The following is a 21,043-nucleotide window of genomic DNA, read 5'->3' on the forward strand; positions in this document are numbered from 1 at the left end:
ATGTTTTCATTCTACTCATTATGCTCAATTAGTATTAAGCTTGTCATTTAAGTTTATCATGCCCGAAACGCTTTTGCGTAATAGTGGCTTTAGGCATTGTATGTACTAGCTATACCTATAAGTCAAACAATCCTTGTAAATATTTATTGTATGTATGTACCTTACCTAAATAAAATTGTATTGTATTGTATCTCACCGGTGCTTCCGTGGGCAGAAGAGGTCATTCGGGTTTCTGTCGACTTTTCCAAGCCTCCTCGTCGGAAGAGAGATTTAGAGGGTTTGGCCCCTTTAATTTTTGCAGACCTACGAGCCTCCGTATACTCTGGATACTTAGAGGTTTACATGGATGGGTCCCGCAAAGATCAGCCACCATCTACATCTGCGGCAGCATACTTTGCTCCTTTTTCTTTCTGTCAGACGTGGAAACTCTCCCCTGCTCATTCGTGCATGGGCGGGGAACTGTTTGCAATCTTACTAGCCTTACGACTCCTTCGACAAGTTTCAGGGCCCTCTGCAGTGGTTTTCTACGTGAACTCAGTTACAGCCCTACATCTGATATCATCTCGGCGTCCACGAGTCCATCGTCATACTGTGTCACAGATCCGTGGAGAACTGCTGTCATACTCTGGTACTCCAGGTTGGTCCATCTATCTCCAATGGGTTCCGTCACATGTCGGTATTAAAGGCAATGAGGCGGCCGACGCAGCAGCAGGGATGGCGCATGCTCTCCATGACTCTACAAATGTGCCTCTAGACCTTTCCGAAATTCTCCCGCAACTCCGGGCGGCTTGCCTCGCGAGTTGGGAGGCAATGATGGAGCCAGCACTCAGGTCCTCCTCTTTGGCGGGTCTACGGGAGGATTCCACCCCGCGTCCATGGACTCGTCATCAGTCTCGACTCCTCGACACTGCCATCACTCGTCTCCGAATTGGGCACACTTGCCTGGCCGCACATCTCCATCGTCTACGGCTGGTAGATTCCCCATACTGCCAGTGGTGTCCGACCCAGGAGGATACAGTGGAGCACCTTCTACTTCACTGCCCTCGATTTCATAGCGCTCGCGTCAGACTACAGAGTGCCGTTCGTAGGCTGAATATTCCCCGCCTCACAGTTCCCGTTCTCCTTGACGGGGCAGGTGCGAGAGACGAAGACGTCCGTCATGACATCCTTCGCCATACCTTCCGCTTCATCCGTCATGTCCGTGGCCTGAAGAGACTGTAAACTTCGTGGCCTGAAGAGACTAAAATTCGTGGCCTGAGGAGATTGTAGGGTCTACGGCCTGAAGAGACTATAGAGACCCCATCCCTCCGCTATTTCCCGGTATCGGGCAGCCGGGGCGCACCCGATCCCACGATCGTCGTCGCCCCTAAATCAACACAACATTTGTTATTGTTGACGAGTGTAGTGGGCCAGGTGTAGTGTAGGAGGCGGTGAGGCCCGGACTGTATGAGGTGTACACGAGGCCAGGAAAGTGGTGTGCACGAGGCCAGGAAAGTGGTGTACACGAGGCCAGGAAGGTAGTGTACACGAGGCCAGGAAGGTAGTGTACACGAGGCCAGGAAGGTAGTGTACACGAGGCCAGGAAGGTAGTGTACACGAGGCCAGGAAGGTAGTGTACACGAGGCCAGGAAGGTAGTGTACACGAGGCCAGGAAGAAGGTGTACACGAGGCCAGGAAGAAGGTGTACAAGAGCCCAGGAAGAAGGTGTACAAGAGCCCAGGAAGAAGGTGTACAAGAGCCCAGGAAGAAGGTGTACAAGAGCCCAGGAAGAAGGTGTACAAGAGCCCAGGAAGAAGGTGTACAAGAGCCCAGGAAGAAGGTGTACAAGAGCCCAGGAAGAAGGTGTACAAGAGCCCAGGAAGAAGGTTTAGCGAGTAAACAATATACTCGCTCCAATTTCTCATTAGCACTATTGAACTCAAATCTTTTCCCTAAGTACAGTTAAGATTCCTTCCATCCTTCCAACCTATTGGAGGATGATGAGGTGTATTCCAATCATATAAGTAATCTATTAGCAAGTAACTGCCAGTATAATTTCCACAGTGATTCAGTTAACTTCAGTACAGATGCTTGGAAGTTACTACATCTCTTCAACCTCAAGAATGTGAATGTAGCTCTCGGCGTGTACAGAACCAACCCCAAGACGCTACTGCTTTGACACAGAGCAGACAGTAGACTCCAACCGCATCGAGCTCTGACGCTCTCTTTCCCCATCGAGCTCCAATGCTCTCAGCCTCATCGAGTTTAGACATTCACCATTCCCCATCGAGCCGCCAGCATCAAGCTCCGCGACTCCGGCCGCACTCGGCTCTCTGCTCTGCTCCAAGCTCCATCTCAATGTCTACGACTGCTGTAACCAAAACTACTAAATAAATATCAAAACCCACTAAACACTGTGTGGAAGGTGTACAAGAGGCGAGGAAGGAGGTGTAGGAGGCAGTAAGGAGCGGGCAAGATGCCGCCCACCGTGAACCAGCCCCACACTGTAGACCGAGACAAGCGGCCTCGTACCGGTGAGAGGAGGTCAGTATCTTCTGTTGTTGGTACAGTACTTGTATTGGTCATCATCACTGCTCAAAACACGGCCCCAAGAATAGTCGTGGTATATCATCTGCACCCTGTAAACAATCCTAGCTCAACCACACGTTCTATTTCTGATTTTCTTGATTAGGGTTCTAAATATGGGTCTAGGAGTGTTCATGCTACATCATCTTGAAACAAACCTCTCCTATTGTAACCTATCCTGGTCTAGAGTGTCTTAACCTTTCCTAATGAAGTATATCTCACATTGGTGTTTTATATACTGTATAGGTATTCTGATTTCGAATCCCAGGCGAGACAGAAGTGGTTGGGCCCACTTCCTGCTAACTAATGTCTCTGTTCACCCAGCAGTAAATAGGTACACAGGAGTTACTTGGCTTGCTGTGCGGTTGCATCTTGGGTAGGGTCAGTAGTTCGATCTTGCGGGGACCTCAGTACAAGCCTAACATTTATTTATTTATTTATTTATTTATTTATATACAAGAAGGTACATTGGGTTTGTGAGAATACATTGGATAGTACAGTAATTACATTCTTGTAAAGCCACTAGTACGCACAGCGTTTCGGGCAGGTCCTTAGTCTAGCAGCTAATTTTAAGTAGGTAATTTCAATCAGAATTGATAAATGATAAAGATACATTACAAGAGAAAAAATGAGATGAGAGAGATAAGTAGGTATATTAAAGCACATTGTTATATTAAAGCTCTGATTACATTGACAGCTTGATTAGTAATTTAAACAAGGTTAATAGACACCATACAGCAGATTGACAGCACATATAAGACACCAATGATCACAATGGTAAAGATGTTCAGATTGGGTACATAAGATTGGGAGACTGGGTAGCAAAAGATACTGATAAACAAGATTTATAAACACCATACAAAAAAAGATTGGCAGCACATATAAGAAAACAGCAATGATCACAATGGTAAAGATGTTCAAATTGGGAACATAAAGGTTGGGAGATTGGGTAGCAATTGATACAGTGCAATTTTAAGGCAAAAAGTGAAAACTATGAAGATGAAATTAGGTACTTTTTAGTATTGGTTTTGAATGATGTAAAAGTTGGACAGCTTTTCAATTCAGTAGGGAGTGAGTTCCATAAACTGGGTCCCTTTATTTGCATAGAGTGTTTACACAGATTAAGTTTAACTCTGGGGATATCAAAGAGATATTTATTTCTGGTGTGGTGATAATGGGTCCTATTACATCTGTCCAAGAAGAGTTTCAGACAAGGATTTGCATTTAAGAACAGGGTTTTGTAAATGTAGTTGACACAAGAGAATTTGTGGAGTGAGATTATGTTTAGCATGTTTAGGGAGTTAAACAAGGGGGCTGTGTGTTGTCTGAAAGCAGAATTTGATATTATTCTGATAGCAGATTTTTGCTGGGTGATGATGAACTTGAGGTGGTTTGCAGTGGTTGAACCCCATGCACAGATACCATAGTTGAGATAGGGATAGATTAGTGCATAATATAGAGAGATGAGAGCAGAGTTAGGAACATAATATCTGATTTTGGAGAGTATACCAACTGTTTAAGAGACTTTCTTAGTTATGTGTTGTATGTGGGTACTGAAGTTGAGTCTCTTGTCTAGGAATATGCCAAGAAACTTTCCATCATTTTTATTGCTAATGTTTACATTGTCAATCTGAAGCTGAATTGCATTTGTAGATTTGCTTCCGAATAGGATGTAGTAGGTCTTTTCTATGTTAAGTGTTAGCTTGTTAGTTGACATCCATAAGTGGACTTTTTTTAGTTCATTATTAACAACACCATTTAGTGTATGTGGGTTGGGGTTGGAGTAGATGAGGGTAGTATCATCAGCAAACAAAATAGGTTTCAGAATGTTAGAGACATTAGGCAGATCATTAATGTATATAAGAAAAAGAAGAGGTCCCAAGATGCTGCCCTGTGGCACTCCAACAGTTATTGGTTGAATGGGAGAGATTATATTATTGATGGCTACACATTGGTGTCTATCACTAAGATAGGATTGGATATAGTCCAGTGCATGGCCTCGGATTCCATAATGATGGAGTTTACTTAAGAGGTAATCGTGATTAACAGTATCAAAGGCCTTTCTCAGGTCAATGAAGAGTCCAATTGGAAACTCATTTTTGTCAAGAGCTGAGTAAATTATATCAAGGAGACTTATAATTGCATCGTTGGTACTCTTTTGAGAGCGGAATCCAAACGACAGGGGCTAAGAATGTCGAATTTTACGAGATAGGAGTAGAGCTGTGTGTAGATAATTTTTTCAAATAATTTTGATAGTATGGGTAGGTTCGATATTGGTCTATAGTTGTTTATGTCTGACGGATTACCTCCTTTATGAACTGGCGTTACTCTTGCTTTTTTAAGGATATCAGGGAAGGTATGACACTCAAGGGATTTGTTGAACAGCAGAGCTATAGGTGGTGCAAGGGCATGGGAGGCGCTCTTGTATACAATGGATGGGATTTCACTGATGTTCCCAGCTTTGGTTTTTAGTGAGTGTATGATGGACACAACATCTGACGGGCTGACTGGTGAGAGGAGAAGAGAGTTTGGATAGCTGCCTGAGAGATATGTGTTGATATGTGTCTGAGTCTGTGGGATTTTACTTGCAAGGTTAGCACCAACCGATGAAAAGAAGCTATTAAATTCATTCGCCATTTCTAAGTCAGATGACAGTGTAAGGCCATCCTTAGAGAGTGTTATCTGTACCATGTATGTATATAACATGTACATACATGTACCATGTATGTATATAACATGTATACAGTATATACAGTGGCTGTCTGTCTCCTGACAAAATGAATTATTATTACAATATTATTATTATAATATTATATTGTCTTCTTTTATGGTTATTTGATTCAAATTGTGACAATTATTAGAGATTAAATTTTAGCAGTTATATAATTTGTTGAGGTTGGCACCACTCTAATAATAATAATGATTAGTTTTGTTGCAGGATGGGTCTTTAGTTCAATTTATTTATTTATTTTTATTTATTTATTTATTTAGTTATTTACTTACTAGAAGGTCCAGTGGTTTGTGAGATTTAATAATATTGGTATCTTTACATTCTTGCAAAGCGAATAACATGCATAGCATTTCAGGCAGGTTCTTAATCTTGAGGTCATCTTGAGATGATTTCTGGGCTTAGTGTCCCCGCGGCCCGGTTCTCGACCAGGCCTCCACCTCCAGGAAGCAGCCCGTGACAGCTGACTAACTCCCAGGTACCTATTTACTGCTAGGTAACAGGGGCATCAGGGTGAAAGAAACTGCCCATTGTTTCTCACCAGCGCCCGGGATCGAACCCGGGACCACAGGATCATGCGTCCAGTGTTCTGTCCGCTCAGCCACCTGCTCCCTGAAATTAATCTAAGAGATCAGGTAAGATCAAAAGGTACATTGTAGCAAAATTTTATATCAACATATAACCATAATATATATTGACAGAGGTGATTACACTAGTGAAGATGTATGTCGTAAGAACTAATGCTGGGGAAGTGGGTAGCACAAGATACCGTGTGAGATTGAAGCGCATGGTATGATACTATGAGGATGAAATTAGGTACTTTTTGGGTTTATTTTTGAATTGGTTGGCATAGGTTGGACAAATTTTTAATTCATTAGGGAGTGAGTTCCATGGACTGGGTCCTTTTATTCGCATGGAGGGTTTGCACAGATTTAGTTTCACTCTAAATCAGTGAAAGATTATTGATTAATGATAATCTTTTTTATTTTTTTTATTACAAGTCTTCCACTTCAGGAACAAATACATATACGAAGGCAAGTATTTACTGTACTAATATTCTTAACATTTTATGCTTTGGGCAAATTTGTTTCATCAGATACTGCTAATTCAAGCCATGACTGAGAGCTTTAGTTTTGCATTACAAAATAATGAAACTGTTATGTATGTTGGCAGTAATTCATGTAATTATCACAAGCTGAGCCTATGGTACAGCTTTTAAATGGTTCATTGTTTGGAATGTACAGTACCAGCTTCATTAGCTGGAATCATTCAAATAGAAAAAAAGGCCTAACCTCTGTAAAATTCAGGTAAATTCTGGTAAATGAAAGAAACTAGGAAAGACTCCTCTGTGTTACAGTGGTCATTGAAGAATGATACAAGGAGAAGTTATGGCCACTGGCTCGGGCCACTTTGGAGGAAACAGCCATAGCGTAACCCACCATGGAAGAAGCACGGTGGATACAGGTTGCCGAGGCTCCACATTGAAGGCCCAAGCAAGGGGTTGCAACCCGTTCTCGCACTTGCTTACGGTCAATATTGGCCTATTTAATAAGTGCATATGTGACATACTAATTGATTGTGAATATTTTAGTTTACCTTGAAAAGCTTCATAGAAAACATCAACCTCGCCTAACCTTCTTTGTATGTTAAGATAAGCATCTTATTGCTTCTTATTTACAATTATTACTTAACCTATCAATGGTATAGGTTAAGTAATAATTGTAATTAAGAAGCAATAAGATGCTTATCTTAACATACTAAGAAGGTTAGGTGAGGTTGGTGTTTTCTATGAAGCAGGTTGGTGTTTTCTATGAAGCTTTTCAAGGTAAACTAAAATATTCACAATCAATTAGTATGTCACATATACACTTATTAAATAAGCCAATATTGACTATAAGCAAGTGTGAGAACGGGTTGCGGAATGAGTGAAGTGTGTTTTATCAAGTGTGAATCTTGTTCAGAAGCCCCATTGCCACACTTCTGATATGACATTGTTGATAAGAAAATCTTGTACTTTATGTAGGGCTGCTTGGAAATTTAGGTGGAAATTAAAAGCATCTAAGTAGATCAGTGTACAGGTATTTGCTTTTGCTCCATCCTTTGTTCCTTAGGTTTCTCTGTGCTGAGGGTTTGCATGAAGGAGTATGTGAGGTGGCTCAGGCATTGAATGGTTTTCTGTCCTACATGCAAAGCAGATCTTGCCTTGGGAAACAACTGAGTGAATTACACAGCAAAGGAGCTTATCACATTTCTTACTCAAACTTATTTTTATTGGCCAAGTAAAATAAAACTGGCCTTGTGTATATGTCAAAGCCAAACTGTAAACAATAATCTCTGGTAGATGTTTAAATTATTTTCAACTGGCTATCAGTAGTCACAGTACTGGTACTGTGTATTGTTTCATTCTCCCTTGAATTTAGATTTATTGGTTTTATGATATTTGTGACATGGTACTGGCATCACTCTTATGTCCAAAATGCATTCATGGAAATAGGGAAGAACCTATTTTCCCATATGAACTGATAAAAATATCAGGTATTACAGTACCGTGCATGTATTACCATGTTCTAAATGTAAATGCCTACTGTCCTTAAGGTATGACGGGATTCTTCGTAAAATACGTGTTATGTATTTATGTTTATATACGTTAACGTTGATTTTTTTTTTGCATGATAGGTCTGACCTAGTGAGCCGAGTGAAGTATTGCAACACGCTGCCAGATATTCCATTTGATCCCAAGTTCATTAACTATCCCTTTGATGCCAATAGGTAAGTGCTTGCTTTTTTCACTTGAAAGTCAAAGATTCTCATGGATATACTAGTATATCACATTCCATTGTTGTGATTTCATTGTGTATAAGTTTATATTAATCTTGTAAAAGTTTTAATTTACAAACTTTTGTTTGTAGCTTTTGATTAGATAATGTACTCTGTTCAACAATGGTATCACACCCAGGCTCATACCTGGGTAGTATCACCCAGGTAGTATGAGCCTGGACACTCCAGGCTCATACCTGGGTAGTATCACCCAGGTAGTATGAGCCTGGACACTCCAGGCTCATACCTGGGTAGTATCACCCAGGTAGTATGAGCCTGGATACTCTAGGCTCATACCTGGGTAGTATCACCCAGGTAGTATGAGCCTGGACACTCCAGGCTCATACCTGGGTAGTATCACCCAGGTAGTATGAGCCTGGACACTCCAGGCTCATACTACCACCAGAACCTTAATGAGCTCATCATGGTCCAGTAGGTAGTGTGTGTGTATTCACCTAGTTGTGCTTGCGGGGGTTGAGTCCTGCTTTTTCGGCCAGCCTCTCAACTGTCAATCAAACAACTGTTACTAACTATGTTTTTGTTTTTGTTTTTTCCTACACACCCCTGGAAGCAGCCCGTAATAGCTGTCTAACTCCCAGGTACCCATTTACTGCAAGGTAACAGGGACATCAGGGTGAAAGAAATGCTGCCCATTTGTTTCTGCCGTCCCCGGGAATCGAATCCCGGTCCACTTGACTGTGTCAATCGTGCTGTCCACACAGCCACTGGCCTTGTAAGAATGTCTTACAAGCAATCTTTCATCTGTTGGATGCAGTTGTGTGCCTGGTGTGTGTGTGTGTGTACTCACCTATTTGTACTCACCTATTTGTGCTTGCAGGATCGAGCATTGACTCTTGGATCCCGCCTTTCCAGCTATCGGTTGTTTACAGCAATGACTCCTGTCCCATTTCCCTATCATACCTAGTTTTAAAAGTATGAATAGTATTTGCTTCCACAACTTGTTCCCCAAGTGCATTCCATTTTTCCACTACTCTCACGCTAAAAGAAAACTTCCTAACATCTCTGTGACTCATCTGAGTTTCCAGTTTCCACCCATGTCCCCTCGTTCTGTTATTATTACGTGTGAACATTTCATCTATTTCCACTTTGTCAATTCCCCTGAGTATTTTATATGTCCCTATCATATCTCCTCTCTCCCTTCTTTTCTCTAGTGTCATAAGGTTCAGTTCCTGTAGACGCTCTTCATATCCCATCCCTCGTAACTCTGGGACAAGCCTCGTCGCAAACCTCTGAACCTTCTCCAGTTTCTTTGTGTTTCTTCAGGTGGGGGCGCCATGATGGCGCAGCATACTCTAAGACGGGTCTCACGTAGGCAGTGTAAAGCGCCCTAAAAGCCTCCTCATTTAGGTTTCTGAATGAAGTTCTAATTTTCGCCAGTGTAGAGTACACTGCTGTCGTTATCCTATTTATATGTGCCTCAGGAGTTAGATTAGGTGTCACATCCACTCCCAGGTCTCATTCTCGAATCGTTACAGGTAGGCTGTTCCCCTTCATTGTGTACTGTCCCTTTGGTCTCCTATCACCTGATCCCATTTCCATGACCTTACATTTACTGGTGTTAAACTCCAGTAGCCATTTCCCTGACCATCTCTGCAACCTGTTTTAAGTCCTCTTGGAGGATCCTACAATCCTCGTCTGTCACAACTCTTCTCATTAATTTTGCGTCATCCGCAAACATTGACATGTATGATTCCACTCCTGTAAACATATAATTTACGTAAATTAGAAAGAGGATTGGTCCCAGCACCGATCCTTGAGGTACTCCACTTGTTACTGTTCGCCAGTCCGACTTCTCGCCCCTTACCATTACCCTCTGGCTCCTTCCTGTTAGGTAGTTCTTCACCCATACTAGGGCCTTTCCGCTAACTCCTGCCTGCCTCTCAAGTTTGTATAGCAGTCTCATGTGCGGTACTGTATCAAAGGCCTTTTGGCAGTCAAGAAATATGCAGTCTGCCCAGCCTTCTCTGTCCTGCCTTATCCTTGTTACTTTATCATAGAATTCTAAAAGGTTTGTTAGGCATGATTTCCCTGTCCAGAACCCATGTTGGTGCTTGTTTACAAACCCAATGCTCTCCAGGTGCTCAACAAGTCTTAGCCTAATTATTCTTTCAAGTATTTATTGTGTGTGTGTGTGTGTGTGTGTGTGTGTGTGTGTGTGTGTGTGTGTGTGTGTGTGTGTGTGTGTGTGTGTGTGTGTGTGTGTGTGTGTGCGTGCGCGTGTGTGTGCGCGTGTGTGTGCGCGCGAGTGTGTGTGCGTGCGTGTGCAGGCGGGCCTGGAAAGTCGAGGAACGCAGGTGTAATCCCATCATATAACCTTGCTATTTTCTCATACAATATTGTACTTTTGTATACTAAGGCCAGTTTGACTTTCAGGTATGTACGTTACAAACAGACTTCTCTTGAGAAAAACTACCGATATGAGGTTTTGACAGAACATGATTTGGGCGTAACCATTGACCTTATTAATCCCGAGGCGTACACACCTGTACCAGGCGCACAACTGCATCCAACAGATGAAAGATTGCTTGAAGATGACATTCTCACTCCACAGGTTTGGCACAATACGATAATTCATGTAGTTAGTTTGTTAAGTAAATAGTACAACATAATTATGTTGTACTATGTTGTATTCAGATGATGAGTCACAATAACGTGGCTGAAGATATGGTCACCAAACCACACACCAGAAGATGAAGAGGTGACGCCATTTCGGTCCGTTTGTGTCCATTATTAAGTCGATTGCAAATTTGATTATGGTCCAGGATGGACCGAAACGTCGTTGTCTCTTCATTTTCTAGTGTGTGGTTTGGTCATCTTGCACTATGATGTAGTAAATATTACTTATGTAACATTTACAAATGTTGCATCATTGAAAATCTGGACTTCTATATAATGGACTTCTAAATAATAAATCATACCCACCCACCAGATTTCCACTTTGAAATTTGTATTTTAAACAACAATATTTGTATGCCACTTGGGATTGATGTGAAAATCCAGATTATCAGATCATCACATAAAGTCATAGTATTCCTATTTTATTTGTAAATGGTATTAAAAATAATGCATTTATATTATATAAATGCATTATTAAGTAAGGATGCAGTAATAGGACGAGTCTATAAAAGGTTTAACGAATGTTTGATTTTACAGGATGCAAAACGTTCCAGGCATCATCATGTCAATGTTTCGTGGCTACGTCGAACTGAATACATTTCAACTGAGCCCACACGCTTCCAGCCTCAGACTAATGAGAAAATTGAGGCCACTGTTGGCTTTGCCACACGTAGGAAAAATGCTTCGGTGAGTATTTTGGTATGCGGTGTGTGTGTGTGGATTGAACAAATCCACAAGGGCCGTGATGAGGTTTCGAACCTGTGTCTGGGAGTATCCCAGACACTGCCTTAATCGACTGAGCTATGACAAGGTAAAAGAGTTGAAACCAAAGTTCTACTGAACTTACTGGATCCCGTAGCCTCTCCGAGGCACAAACCAGGATTTTACACAACTCCCCCCTGTGCAAAATGTAAAATCCTGTATGTTGTGTACAAAAAATTTTTGTGTAAAATCCTGGTTTGTGCCTCGAAGAGGCTACGGGATCCAGTAAGTTCAGTAGAACTTCGGTTTCAACTACCCTGTCGTAGCTCAGTCGATTAAGGCAGTGTCTGGGATGCTCCCGGAAGCAGGTTCGAATCCTCGTCACGGCCCTTGTGGATTTGTTCATTTGATGCATCACGTTAGTGTGATCTCTGTGTGTAGTGTGTGGATTGAGTTTTATCTACTTGATTAATTGATAAACAACATTCAAACTTAAATTGAAATAGAAATAGATAAATTGGAGTGTATTAGAGAAAAATTATTTAAAACTGCTCAGCTTTTTTAAACTAAAAAGCTTCCCACTTACCAGCCCAGGTCAGGGTGGGTAAGTGGGTAACTACCATGTCATTCCTGGGTTTGTTACATTCAATGCTGGATTTTTTATTTCCAAGCTAAATGAATAAGTATTTTACGTGTTAAAGTAAACTGCCATTAACACATGCAAACAGTATTTCAGTAATTGTACATGTTTAAATACAGTAATTAAGAAACTCTAATATACATATTTCTTAAACGTTAATGATCCAAAGTCTAGTCCTTTAAAGCATTTTACATTTTCAAAGGCAATACTTTGTGTAGTTATAACTAATAGTTCCAACTCTATTCCAGGAGGAGGATGTTTACACTGATCGTGATAGCCAACTTGAGGCCATTGAAAAAACCTTCCAAGATGTTAAAGTTACTCTTGAGAATCACTACAGCAAGCCTGGAGTGACTGCAGTTGAAGAACTACCAATATACCCAGACTTTGATATCTGGAAATATCCATGCGCTCAGGTCATCTTTGACTCGGATCCCGCACCAGTGGGAAGACCCATGCCGGCTCAGCTTGAAGAAATGTCTCAGGCTATGATTAGGTAAATATCACTACACTGTAATTTGATTAACAGTTTGACCATCCACAGACCTGTTGGTACATCAGTGGTCTCACTTCTTGCAGAGTCAGAATTTGATCATCTATGGTCCAGTGGTTGGGCTTCCAATATATTGCCGTTTCCTGCCCTCATCCCTTTCTGATGTTATAAAACTTTAATAGATGGGGTTCCCAGCTGTACCTGGGTTTCTCTCCTTCATCCCCTCTGTCTTCCATTCTCCACCTTTCTCCCCTCCCTCTCCCAAACATTTCCCTCCTCTCTCTCCCAAACATGCATCCTCCCCTCTCTCCATCCTCTCTTGCCTCTCCTCATTCCTCCCTCTTGCCTCTCCCCATTCCTCCCTCTCTTGCCTCTCCCCACTCTCCTCCCTCTCTGGCCTCTCTCCCTCTCCTCCCCCTTTCCTCCCTTTCCTTCCTCTCTTGCCTCTCCCCCTCTCCTCCCTTTCTCGCCTCTTCCCCTCTCTCCCCCTTGTGCAACTTTTCCACCTTTCATTTCCCCACCACCCTCTCTCATTCTCTCACATCCCTGATTTCAGGGGGTTACTATAGATACCAATCTTTCTTAAAGGGTGGCACTATGGCTGACCCCTGACTGTATTACGGCACTCGCATACCCCTGTGTTTCATCTTGGAAAGTTGAGCAAGTCAAACTTTGGACAGATAAGACATGTACAGTATATTGAATAGTTAAAGTAGATATAAATTTCCACATTGCCCATCATTATACATTTAATACAAAGAACTTGCTTCTTTCTAGGGGTGTGATGGATGAATCTGGGGAACAGTTTGTGGCCTACTTCTTGCCTACAGACGACACACTTAAGAAAAGGAAACGCGACGTTGACGAAGGAATCGAGTACATGGATGACGATGAGTACGATTATGTAATGGCTCGCGAGTACAACTGGAATGTGAAGAATAAAGCCTCCAAAGGCTATGAAGAGAACTATTTTGTGGTTATACGTAATGACGGAGTTTTCTATAATGAGTTAGAGACAAGGTAAGTATCTTACAATTTTTTTTTTAATCAATTTTTTACCCATCTTCAGTGATGGGTGTTTGGTTGAGGTGATCTCCGGATGGTCCCCTGATGGGCTATTCTCATTATGCTAAAAACAAAACAAACTAAAAGTAAAGTGATTTTCGAGACTTTCAAGTTGCCTGATGCTTTTAGCATTATCCCATTATCCATCTTGAAATCCCAATGGCACTAAGAGCGTTATCAGTATTTACTTTGGCATCATCGGAATGCTAAAGTATTAATAAAGGTTAAGACAACCTTGGTAATTTTTACTATTTATAGAGGTGCAGTATCTTATATTCAAAGTGATTTTTTCCCCCTGAAGAATATTGCAAGATATACAGTATTGTTATCACGAGATACACCACTACAAGACGGTCCACATAATTCATATAAAATGTATCATATTCCTATTGATATTAGGCCCATACTCTAGGTTTGCCTCTTTTTCTAATATTCTTATCATGTATTGAACAACCAAGGTGAAATTAAATATGCTGTAGAGTGAACGTAATGAATATTGTGCCAGAGGTGTTGAGGGATTTGGTTATTACACAACTTCAAATATTTATTTTTGAATTTTTTCATCCATTTTTTGAACAGAGTGCGTTTAAGCAAACGTCGCCTCAAGCAAGGTCAGCAGCCTAATAACTCTCGATTGGTTGTCCGTCACCGGCCCCTTATTGCACAGGAGCACAAAAGTCAACGCTTCCGAGAAAAAATGCTTGAGCCTCCAGGTGAAGAGGAGGAGGAGGAAGAGGAGGAAGAAGAGGAAGAGGAGGAGATGGAGAATGGAGGAGATGGAGAAAAAGGTACTGTTCATCAATTTATTAAGTATCCACAGTAGAAATATTTTAGTTTTGTAATCTGTGTCTTATGGTATTTTGTTTGCCCCTTGCAAAGGAGTCTTTTTGATATCTTGATAATACCTCATGGTTTTGACTTGAAATTTGGAAAGACAGTGCTTAAGATTGACCAAAAACATAAGATTACTATTGAAATTGAGTAATGTAGCCCACATAGAATTTTTTCTGGAGGGGGGGAGCCCCTTCGGCTCCCTGGAGCTTACTAGGCTGATATGCTAATGTCAGACTTTGGCATCAGTCATGTGTATGGAGTTCAGTGGGCCTACCGGGGACCACGAGCCAGAGCCTGGCCTCCTTATAGACGCAAGGGGAGTAATGGCCTATAGAAACCCCCATTCTATGTCTGCCATCGACCGGGTGAGGCACCCAGAAAGGTAAGCATCCCAAAACAAACCCCTATTCTAGTGAAAATATTGCTACCAAGAACCGAACAAGTGGATAGAACAGCCCTATAAGAAACAAACAAACGAGCATGACATCACACGTTGCCGTGCAGAGCTATTGTTAGTAGGTGCCCTGTAAGTACTGCTCTTGGAGCTTGGGGTTACCTTCCACAAGTTCCTCGGGATCTGCCTCTGCTAGGCCGTATTACTGCTCGGTTTTTAGCTGCCTTTTGGGTGCTTAGGGGTTTTGTCTTCCTGGTTTACCTTAGGGGTAAGAGGCAGTTTACACTGGTGGGGCACAGGGTACTGCGCAGACAGAGAACACTATATGAACATCATAGGTTCGTGGTTGTTCAATATCCTTCCAGCAAGTATAAGAAATATGGCTGAACAGCCTGTTGGACCAAGCTTGGGGAGTAGAACTCTCGGAACCCTATCCAGGTACATTGCATCCTGGCCTTGTAATTGTATGGATGGAGTCCATACAATGGCCATCTCCATATACCAAAGATCAGGGTATATAGAGATGGAGACAGTCCCCCTGTCTGGTTTGCAGAGGCCGGTCTTGCCGCCACCACTGACTGGTAACTTGCACTCCCAAATCTTGATAACAAATCCCTTTGTTTCAAGTCTACAGACTTTATATACAACGTGTGAACCTCAAATGTTCACGAATCTCAAACCATTTCAACCCTTCCAGACTTAAGAAGTGGCTTCTTGGTTCAAGCCAGCCACATATAGCAACCTTGTCTTGCAGGATTTGTCCAGGTTCAAATACCCATTAATTTTGACTTGTCACAACGTTGGCAAATTTAGGAATTTCCTGTCAACATGTCTATACTCGGAGTCCTCTCTGGCTCCACTTCCTCATACACTGTCATACTCACCCTATGCAGTCAATCATTCAAGACCCCTTGTTATAATAGTTTCTCAAATGTTTCTCAAGTTTCTCAAATGACTGACGAATATTTCTTAATGATGTGTATGGTGAGAATTGCCAGGGATGACTTTTTTGAATGCCTGCGATCAATGCGATCTTTTTTAATTCTTATGTTTATTGATTTTTGTTTGGTAATTGAAATTTTGTATTATTTTTTTAGGCAGTGCAAAAGGATCCGATGATGAAGGCAGTGAGAGATCTCGATCTCGCTCAAGATCAGGAAGTAAGGAACCTGCCCGCAGCAGGTCAGGTTCTCGTTCACGCCGCCCATCAGGCTCTCGCTCAAGGAGTCGTTCTCACAGTGGCTCACGGAGCAGGTCTCATAGTAGGTCCCGCAGCAAGTCCAAGTCAAGGTATGTAATCATTTCATCTTGAATCTTGAAAAACCTTATGTTTTGCTGGCATTTCAATTTTGTATTTATGAAGAGGATGTTTAAACATAAAGAGGATGGTTGAGTACTGATAGATAAGTACAACCACCACCTCCCACAACAGTTACCTTCCACTTACACCTATCCACTTGCCTATCACCACCACCACCACCACCACTCCGTGCCTGGTATAAATGGCTAGGAAGCGGGGCATAAAACTAGATCTTTACCCCCGTAGTCACTGAAAGGTAAGCACCATCTACCCCCACCACTGAATCCTTACCACAAGATCAGTACTGGAGGTATGTAGTTCCTGAGGTGGTTGACCACATTTCCTTTCATCTGATGCCTTTTTCAGCAAGCAGTAAATAGGTAGTCGGGAGTTAGGGAACTGTTGTAGGGTTGCTTCTTGAGGAGGGTCGGTAGTTCCACTTATGGGGGGAATCGATACAAGAATAAATACATGTGGCCAACACAGGCTTTCTGTCCCTGACAACAGGAATGTATTATTATTATTATTATTATTATTATTATTATTATTATTATTATTATTATTATTATTATTATTAATGCAGTAATTATGAGGTGGGACTAGATACAGCTTTTCATATTAAGTAGGCAAGAAATAGTTCAACATTTACGTCACCCAGCCTTGTCAGTAAGTAGGATGCACAGAAGGACGTTGTGGAAGTCGCTATCATAACTTTAAGACCAGATTACGTAAACAATTTGAGTCCAGTGGGCGAGGCATAAATTACTAGGCATTGCTTCCCTTTAATCACTGATAGACAAGTACACATCACCCCAGGTCTGACCCTGGCCAAGCTTGGCCAGTAGACTTCCCAGAGCCTTCTCGGGTAAATCTCCAGGTACCAACATTCACCCCACAATCACCAATACCTTTCTACTCCCATCATTACCATCCATAAATATCATATTTTAACTTTTACCAGGTCTCGTTCCCGCTCTGCATCTGGTTCCCGGGCTTCACGGTCACGTTCTCGCTCGCCCATCAAATCAAGATCTGCCTCTCGTTCTTCAAGAAGCAGATCTCGAAGTAGTTCCCCAGCTAGATCAGAAAGGTTTGACTTTTGAGTTTAATGTGTTTTCAATACTGTAATTTTGACTACTGTATGATAAAGTATCAAAGTTGTCTATTGACCACCAAGTACTTTTACCTGTATACAGCATAAGTGAATGTGTAATTATTCCAATGAGTCTCCTTCCCACAAGCACGTCTATGTATAGAAGAATTCACAGTAGAAAATAGGCTGAAGCAAATGTCCCAAACCACACATGAAATGAAATGAGTGACAATGTTTCAGTCCAGCCCCCCATCCTAATTAAATTATCCACTTTCACATGTATGGGTTGAGATATTTTTTTTTACCTTCCATGTTATTTTATATCCACATCCATCTAGTTATTCTTATTTACTGTCATTTGTTCCATATTCATGTACCACTGGTTCAAAGCGTTTTAATAGTCTTACATACTTCATGAGAGTGTTCCTTTGAGTTTTCAATCCTCAATTTAACTACTACATGGAGTCATCAAATTGTAACAGGACATTGTTTATATATATATATCTCATACATTCTAGTTTGACTAGTAACTTGCATATATGTGTGCAAGTATATATAACTTGGCTATATGTGAGCAATTAAATTGGTCCCAAATTGTAATACCACTTACTGTAGGAGGCAAGTTAATGTTATATATTTGTTATAGTTTGTCTCTATGATATATAAAAAATAAAAAATGACCTGCAAATTTCTCTTAATAGATCCGCTAAATCTGGAGCTTCTAGCAGATCGGCAAAATCGTCACGATCAAGTCGCAGGAGCAGGAGCGGCTCTCCAGCTCTCAATGGTTCCGTGGGCCACTCTGGATCCCCTGCACATAGCAAGGCTTCGGGCAATGCTTCTGGATCTGACTCAAGATCTGACTCGGATTCTTCAGGCTCTGATTCAGATTAACTTTTTCGGTTACTTATTTTCAGCCATATTATTGTGATATTCTCTGCAGATGTATTATACTATACATTATTTAGCATTCAAAGCACAATGCTAGATTTGCTTTCTCTTTGAAAGAAAGTTTCTTTTACTTAAAGAATTATCAAAGTAAATTGTTTCAAAATACAGTAATACCCATACACTTTTGGAAAGTGGTTTTGGTTTTAAATTTACAAGTCACTTTTGGTAACTATTGGTACTGTACTTATTTTAACATTTGATTTAGTGTTTGTGTGTACAGTATACATTGGCCAAGAATTGCATTGTAAATAGATTTTACATTAAAATATTTATATAAAACTGAGTGTCATTGAATACCGTATATGAGATTGAACTATCATGCCTCAACAAGGCCTGGTTGAGAGTTGCATGGATGGAGTTTGATGTATGGGGGGGCCTGAGCTTCACCCCCATGTTGAAGGGAAGTGGACATCAGTCGGGGTATTTGTGCTGCCTGCACCAATACAAGCTTCAAAAGTTTCTTCAAAGACATGTAAATTCCTGTGGGTCGCTCTAAGCAACAGCCTAGTGGACCAAACTCTCGCAAGTCAAGCATGGCCTCAGGCTGGGCTTGGGGAGTAGAACTCCCAGAACCCCCATCAGACAAAATAGAGATTAGTAAAAGAAGAAAGGTAATGGAGAAAATCAAGAGGTGAATATCAAAAAAAGGCACCAAGATGGTGAAATTATGTAGCGCCAGCAATGCTACAGGATATTCTAAAGGCACTAAATATCACTGAGGATATCACATAAGCAAGCAATATTGAAGGTATCGAATTCACTAAAGATTGTATCAAGGCGCATTAGGAAAGATAGATTGGGCTCCATATCTCCGGCTGTGGTGGGCCCTCAACAGGCTTGGTCTTCAGATCTCCCTTCACTAAACATCTTTAGCAGAGTCGACCTCTTGAGTCCCCAGTGGTGACTACATCATCTGGAGTGACTCAAACATTGATGGTTCCTTTCCTGTAGCTTCTAGCAGATCAGGAAAATTGGCACAATCAAGAAGCAGGAGCACCCTTTGCTCCTATAGCACCATTGCCCTCCGCCTCGTCCTGGGAGGTTCGAGACACCATCACAGCCATCGAGTGTGCAGATTTCTTACATCCTGCTACGTTCGAAGTTGTGTTTTGCGATGTGGTGGCCCAAATAATTTTGCCTATTGTGATGACCATACCCGCACTGGCAATTTGCGCACACAATGGCACCTTATCAACTCTGTGGATGCTCGTATTCAGTTTACTCCTGCCTGGAGTAACCTCAGTGACCTGCATCATTAGGGTTCCCCTTTGCAGAAGCAAACATTCGCCTATAGTTGCCCTATAGGCGAATGTCCTATCTCAAATTGATTAGACCTTAGTTCAGGTCTCAAAGAGAACATATTGAATGCTAGCGTTGGCACAATCCTTCTGCCACCCCATATTGAGACAGGGGGATAGAAGTCAAGGACTGCCATGATGATATTAAGTATATGTATATCCTTGAGGCCCAGGGTTATCCTGTCCTCCAGATTGACACATTCACTTGGCCCCTCTTGTAATTGTTATCATACAAGATGGTCAAGGTAACTTATTTGGTGGACCCTCCCATTATTGGTAATAGGTGTTGGAAATTTAGGCATGGAGTCTTGAAATATAGTAAGTAACTATCAAAAGAAGGCACCAAACCAGGAAGGCTATGTAGCACCATCAAATGTGCGGGATAATCAGAGGGGCGCTAAATAGCACCAAGGATGCCAATACGAGAACAGGAAACGCACGAGGCGAACGATATCAAAAGTATCCGAATCCCTAAGAATACTATCGAGAGAGAAGCGACCGCGGGGGACGGTCGGAAAACAAGACACGCTCGTCCCGGAAGTCGGGACATTCAACAAGGATATGCACGTCTGTAAGAGGAACAATAAGGAGCAGGGAGACGCTCCATCAAGTGACCATGAGTAAAGCGAGTATGGCCAATATGCAACCTCGCCAGAGCCGTTTCCCATCGCCGGTTACGGTGGAGGACGGCCACGAGGACACACAACGTTTAAGAGAACGTAGTTTGTTACCAGTAACAGACGACCAAAAGCCTGCCAACGGGCAAGGATAGAGGAATGGATAACCGGGTAAAAGTCGGAATAAGGAAAACCTTTACGAGAGATGGGACAAGAGTGGACAGCTTCCCTGGCGGCAGCATCCGCACGCTCATTTAAAGAGACACCAATATGGCTGGGAACTCAAAACTCAATCGACTTAAATTTACTGTGAACAAGAAACAGCCAATGCTGGATCTCGACAACCACTGGATGAACCGGATTAAAGGACCTGAGAGCCATGAGGGCACTACGAGAGTCAACAACAACTACAAAGGAAGATTGACAACAAGAGAGCAGGAGACGAAGAGCATAGAGAATAGCATAAAGCTCCGCTGTGAAGATGCTAGTCTCCGAAGGTAAGCGACACATAAGTGTGATCAGGAAAAACGACAGAGTAGCAAACACCGTCTGCAGACCTAGACCCATCGGTAAAGACGGAAACGGAGTGGGAGTGAGAAGAAAAGTGCTCAAGGAAAAGGCATTTTAGAACCGTAGGAGGGGTAAAAGCTTCAGTGATGCAGGTCAAGGATGTACAAAACCGCGGAAGGGGGACTCTCCACGCGGGCAAAGAGGGAACAACACGAGGAGAAACATTAGAAATACGAACGGAAAGAGAATCCTGTAGGCGAGATAACCGGATAGAAAGAGGGAGGTGGTGAAGAGGAACAGGCACCGTAGGAGGGGTAACAGTTAAAGCACGACAGAGGCGAAAGGAAGGATGTTGTAAGGACCGCGCAAGATAGCGAAGACAGTAGCGATAACGGCGGT

General features: G+C 42.1%; 1 protein-coding gene across 5 annotated transcripts; it reads left to right on the plus strand.

Annotated features, from left to right (window-relative positions):
• Positions 1-1,093: 1,093 nt before the first annotated feature.
• On the plus strand, positions 1,094-18,498 carry atms (RNA polymerase II-associated factor 1-like protein antimeros). Of its 5 annotated transcripts, none has more exons than XM_069327268.1 (12): positions 1,219-1,609; positions 1,682-2,523; positions 6,295-6,327; positions 7,970-8,062; positions 10,505-10,682; positions 11,285-11,434; positions 12,338-12,585; positions 13,360-13,602; positions 14,227-14,435; positions 15,973-16,165; positions 17,137-17,265; positions 17,970-18,498. In XM_069327268.1, exons 2-12 carry the CDS (start codon positions 2,456-2,458, stop codon positions 18,160-18,162), a joined length of 1,737 nt encoding a protein of 578 aa, XP_069183369.1. In that variant the 5' UTR covers positions 1,219-1,609; positions 1,682-2,455; the 3' UTR covers positions 18,163-18,498. The 5 variants fall into 5 exon arrangements, with proteins under 5 accessions (XP_045597057.1, XP_069183369.1, XP_069183370.1 ...); XM_069327269.1 differs by having other exon boundaries at positions 1,705-2,523; XM_069327266.1 differs by having other exon boundaries at positions 1,219-1,586; positions 1,659-2,523.
• Positions 18,499-21,043: the final 2,545 nt, after the last annotated feature.

The sequence above is a fragment of the Procambarus clarkii genome, chromosome 19 (assembly GCF_040958095.1).
Source record: "Procambarus clarkii isolate CNS0578487 chromosome 19, FALCON_Pclarkii_2.0, whole genome shotgun sequence".
In the NCBI taxonomy this organism is placed as follows: Eukaryota; Metazoa; Arthropoda; class Malacostraca; order Decapoda; family Cambaridae; genus Procambarus; species Procambarus clarkii.

Excerpts from the sequence above, each read along its gene's own strand:
- atms (XM_069327268.1), top strand. The coding sequence starts at position 2,456 with ATGCCGCCCACCGTGAACCAGCCCCACACTGTAGACCGAGACAAGCGG. Across the intron at positions 2,524-6,294 it reads CCTCGTACCGGTGAGAGGAG|TCTTCCACTTCAGGAACAAA; the intron begins GTCAGTATCTTC and ends TTTTATTACAAG. Across the intron at positions 8,063-10,504 it reads TATCCCTTTGATGCCAATAG|GTATGTACGTTACAAACAGA; the intron begins GTAAGTGCTTGC and ends TTTGACTTTCAG.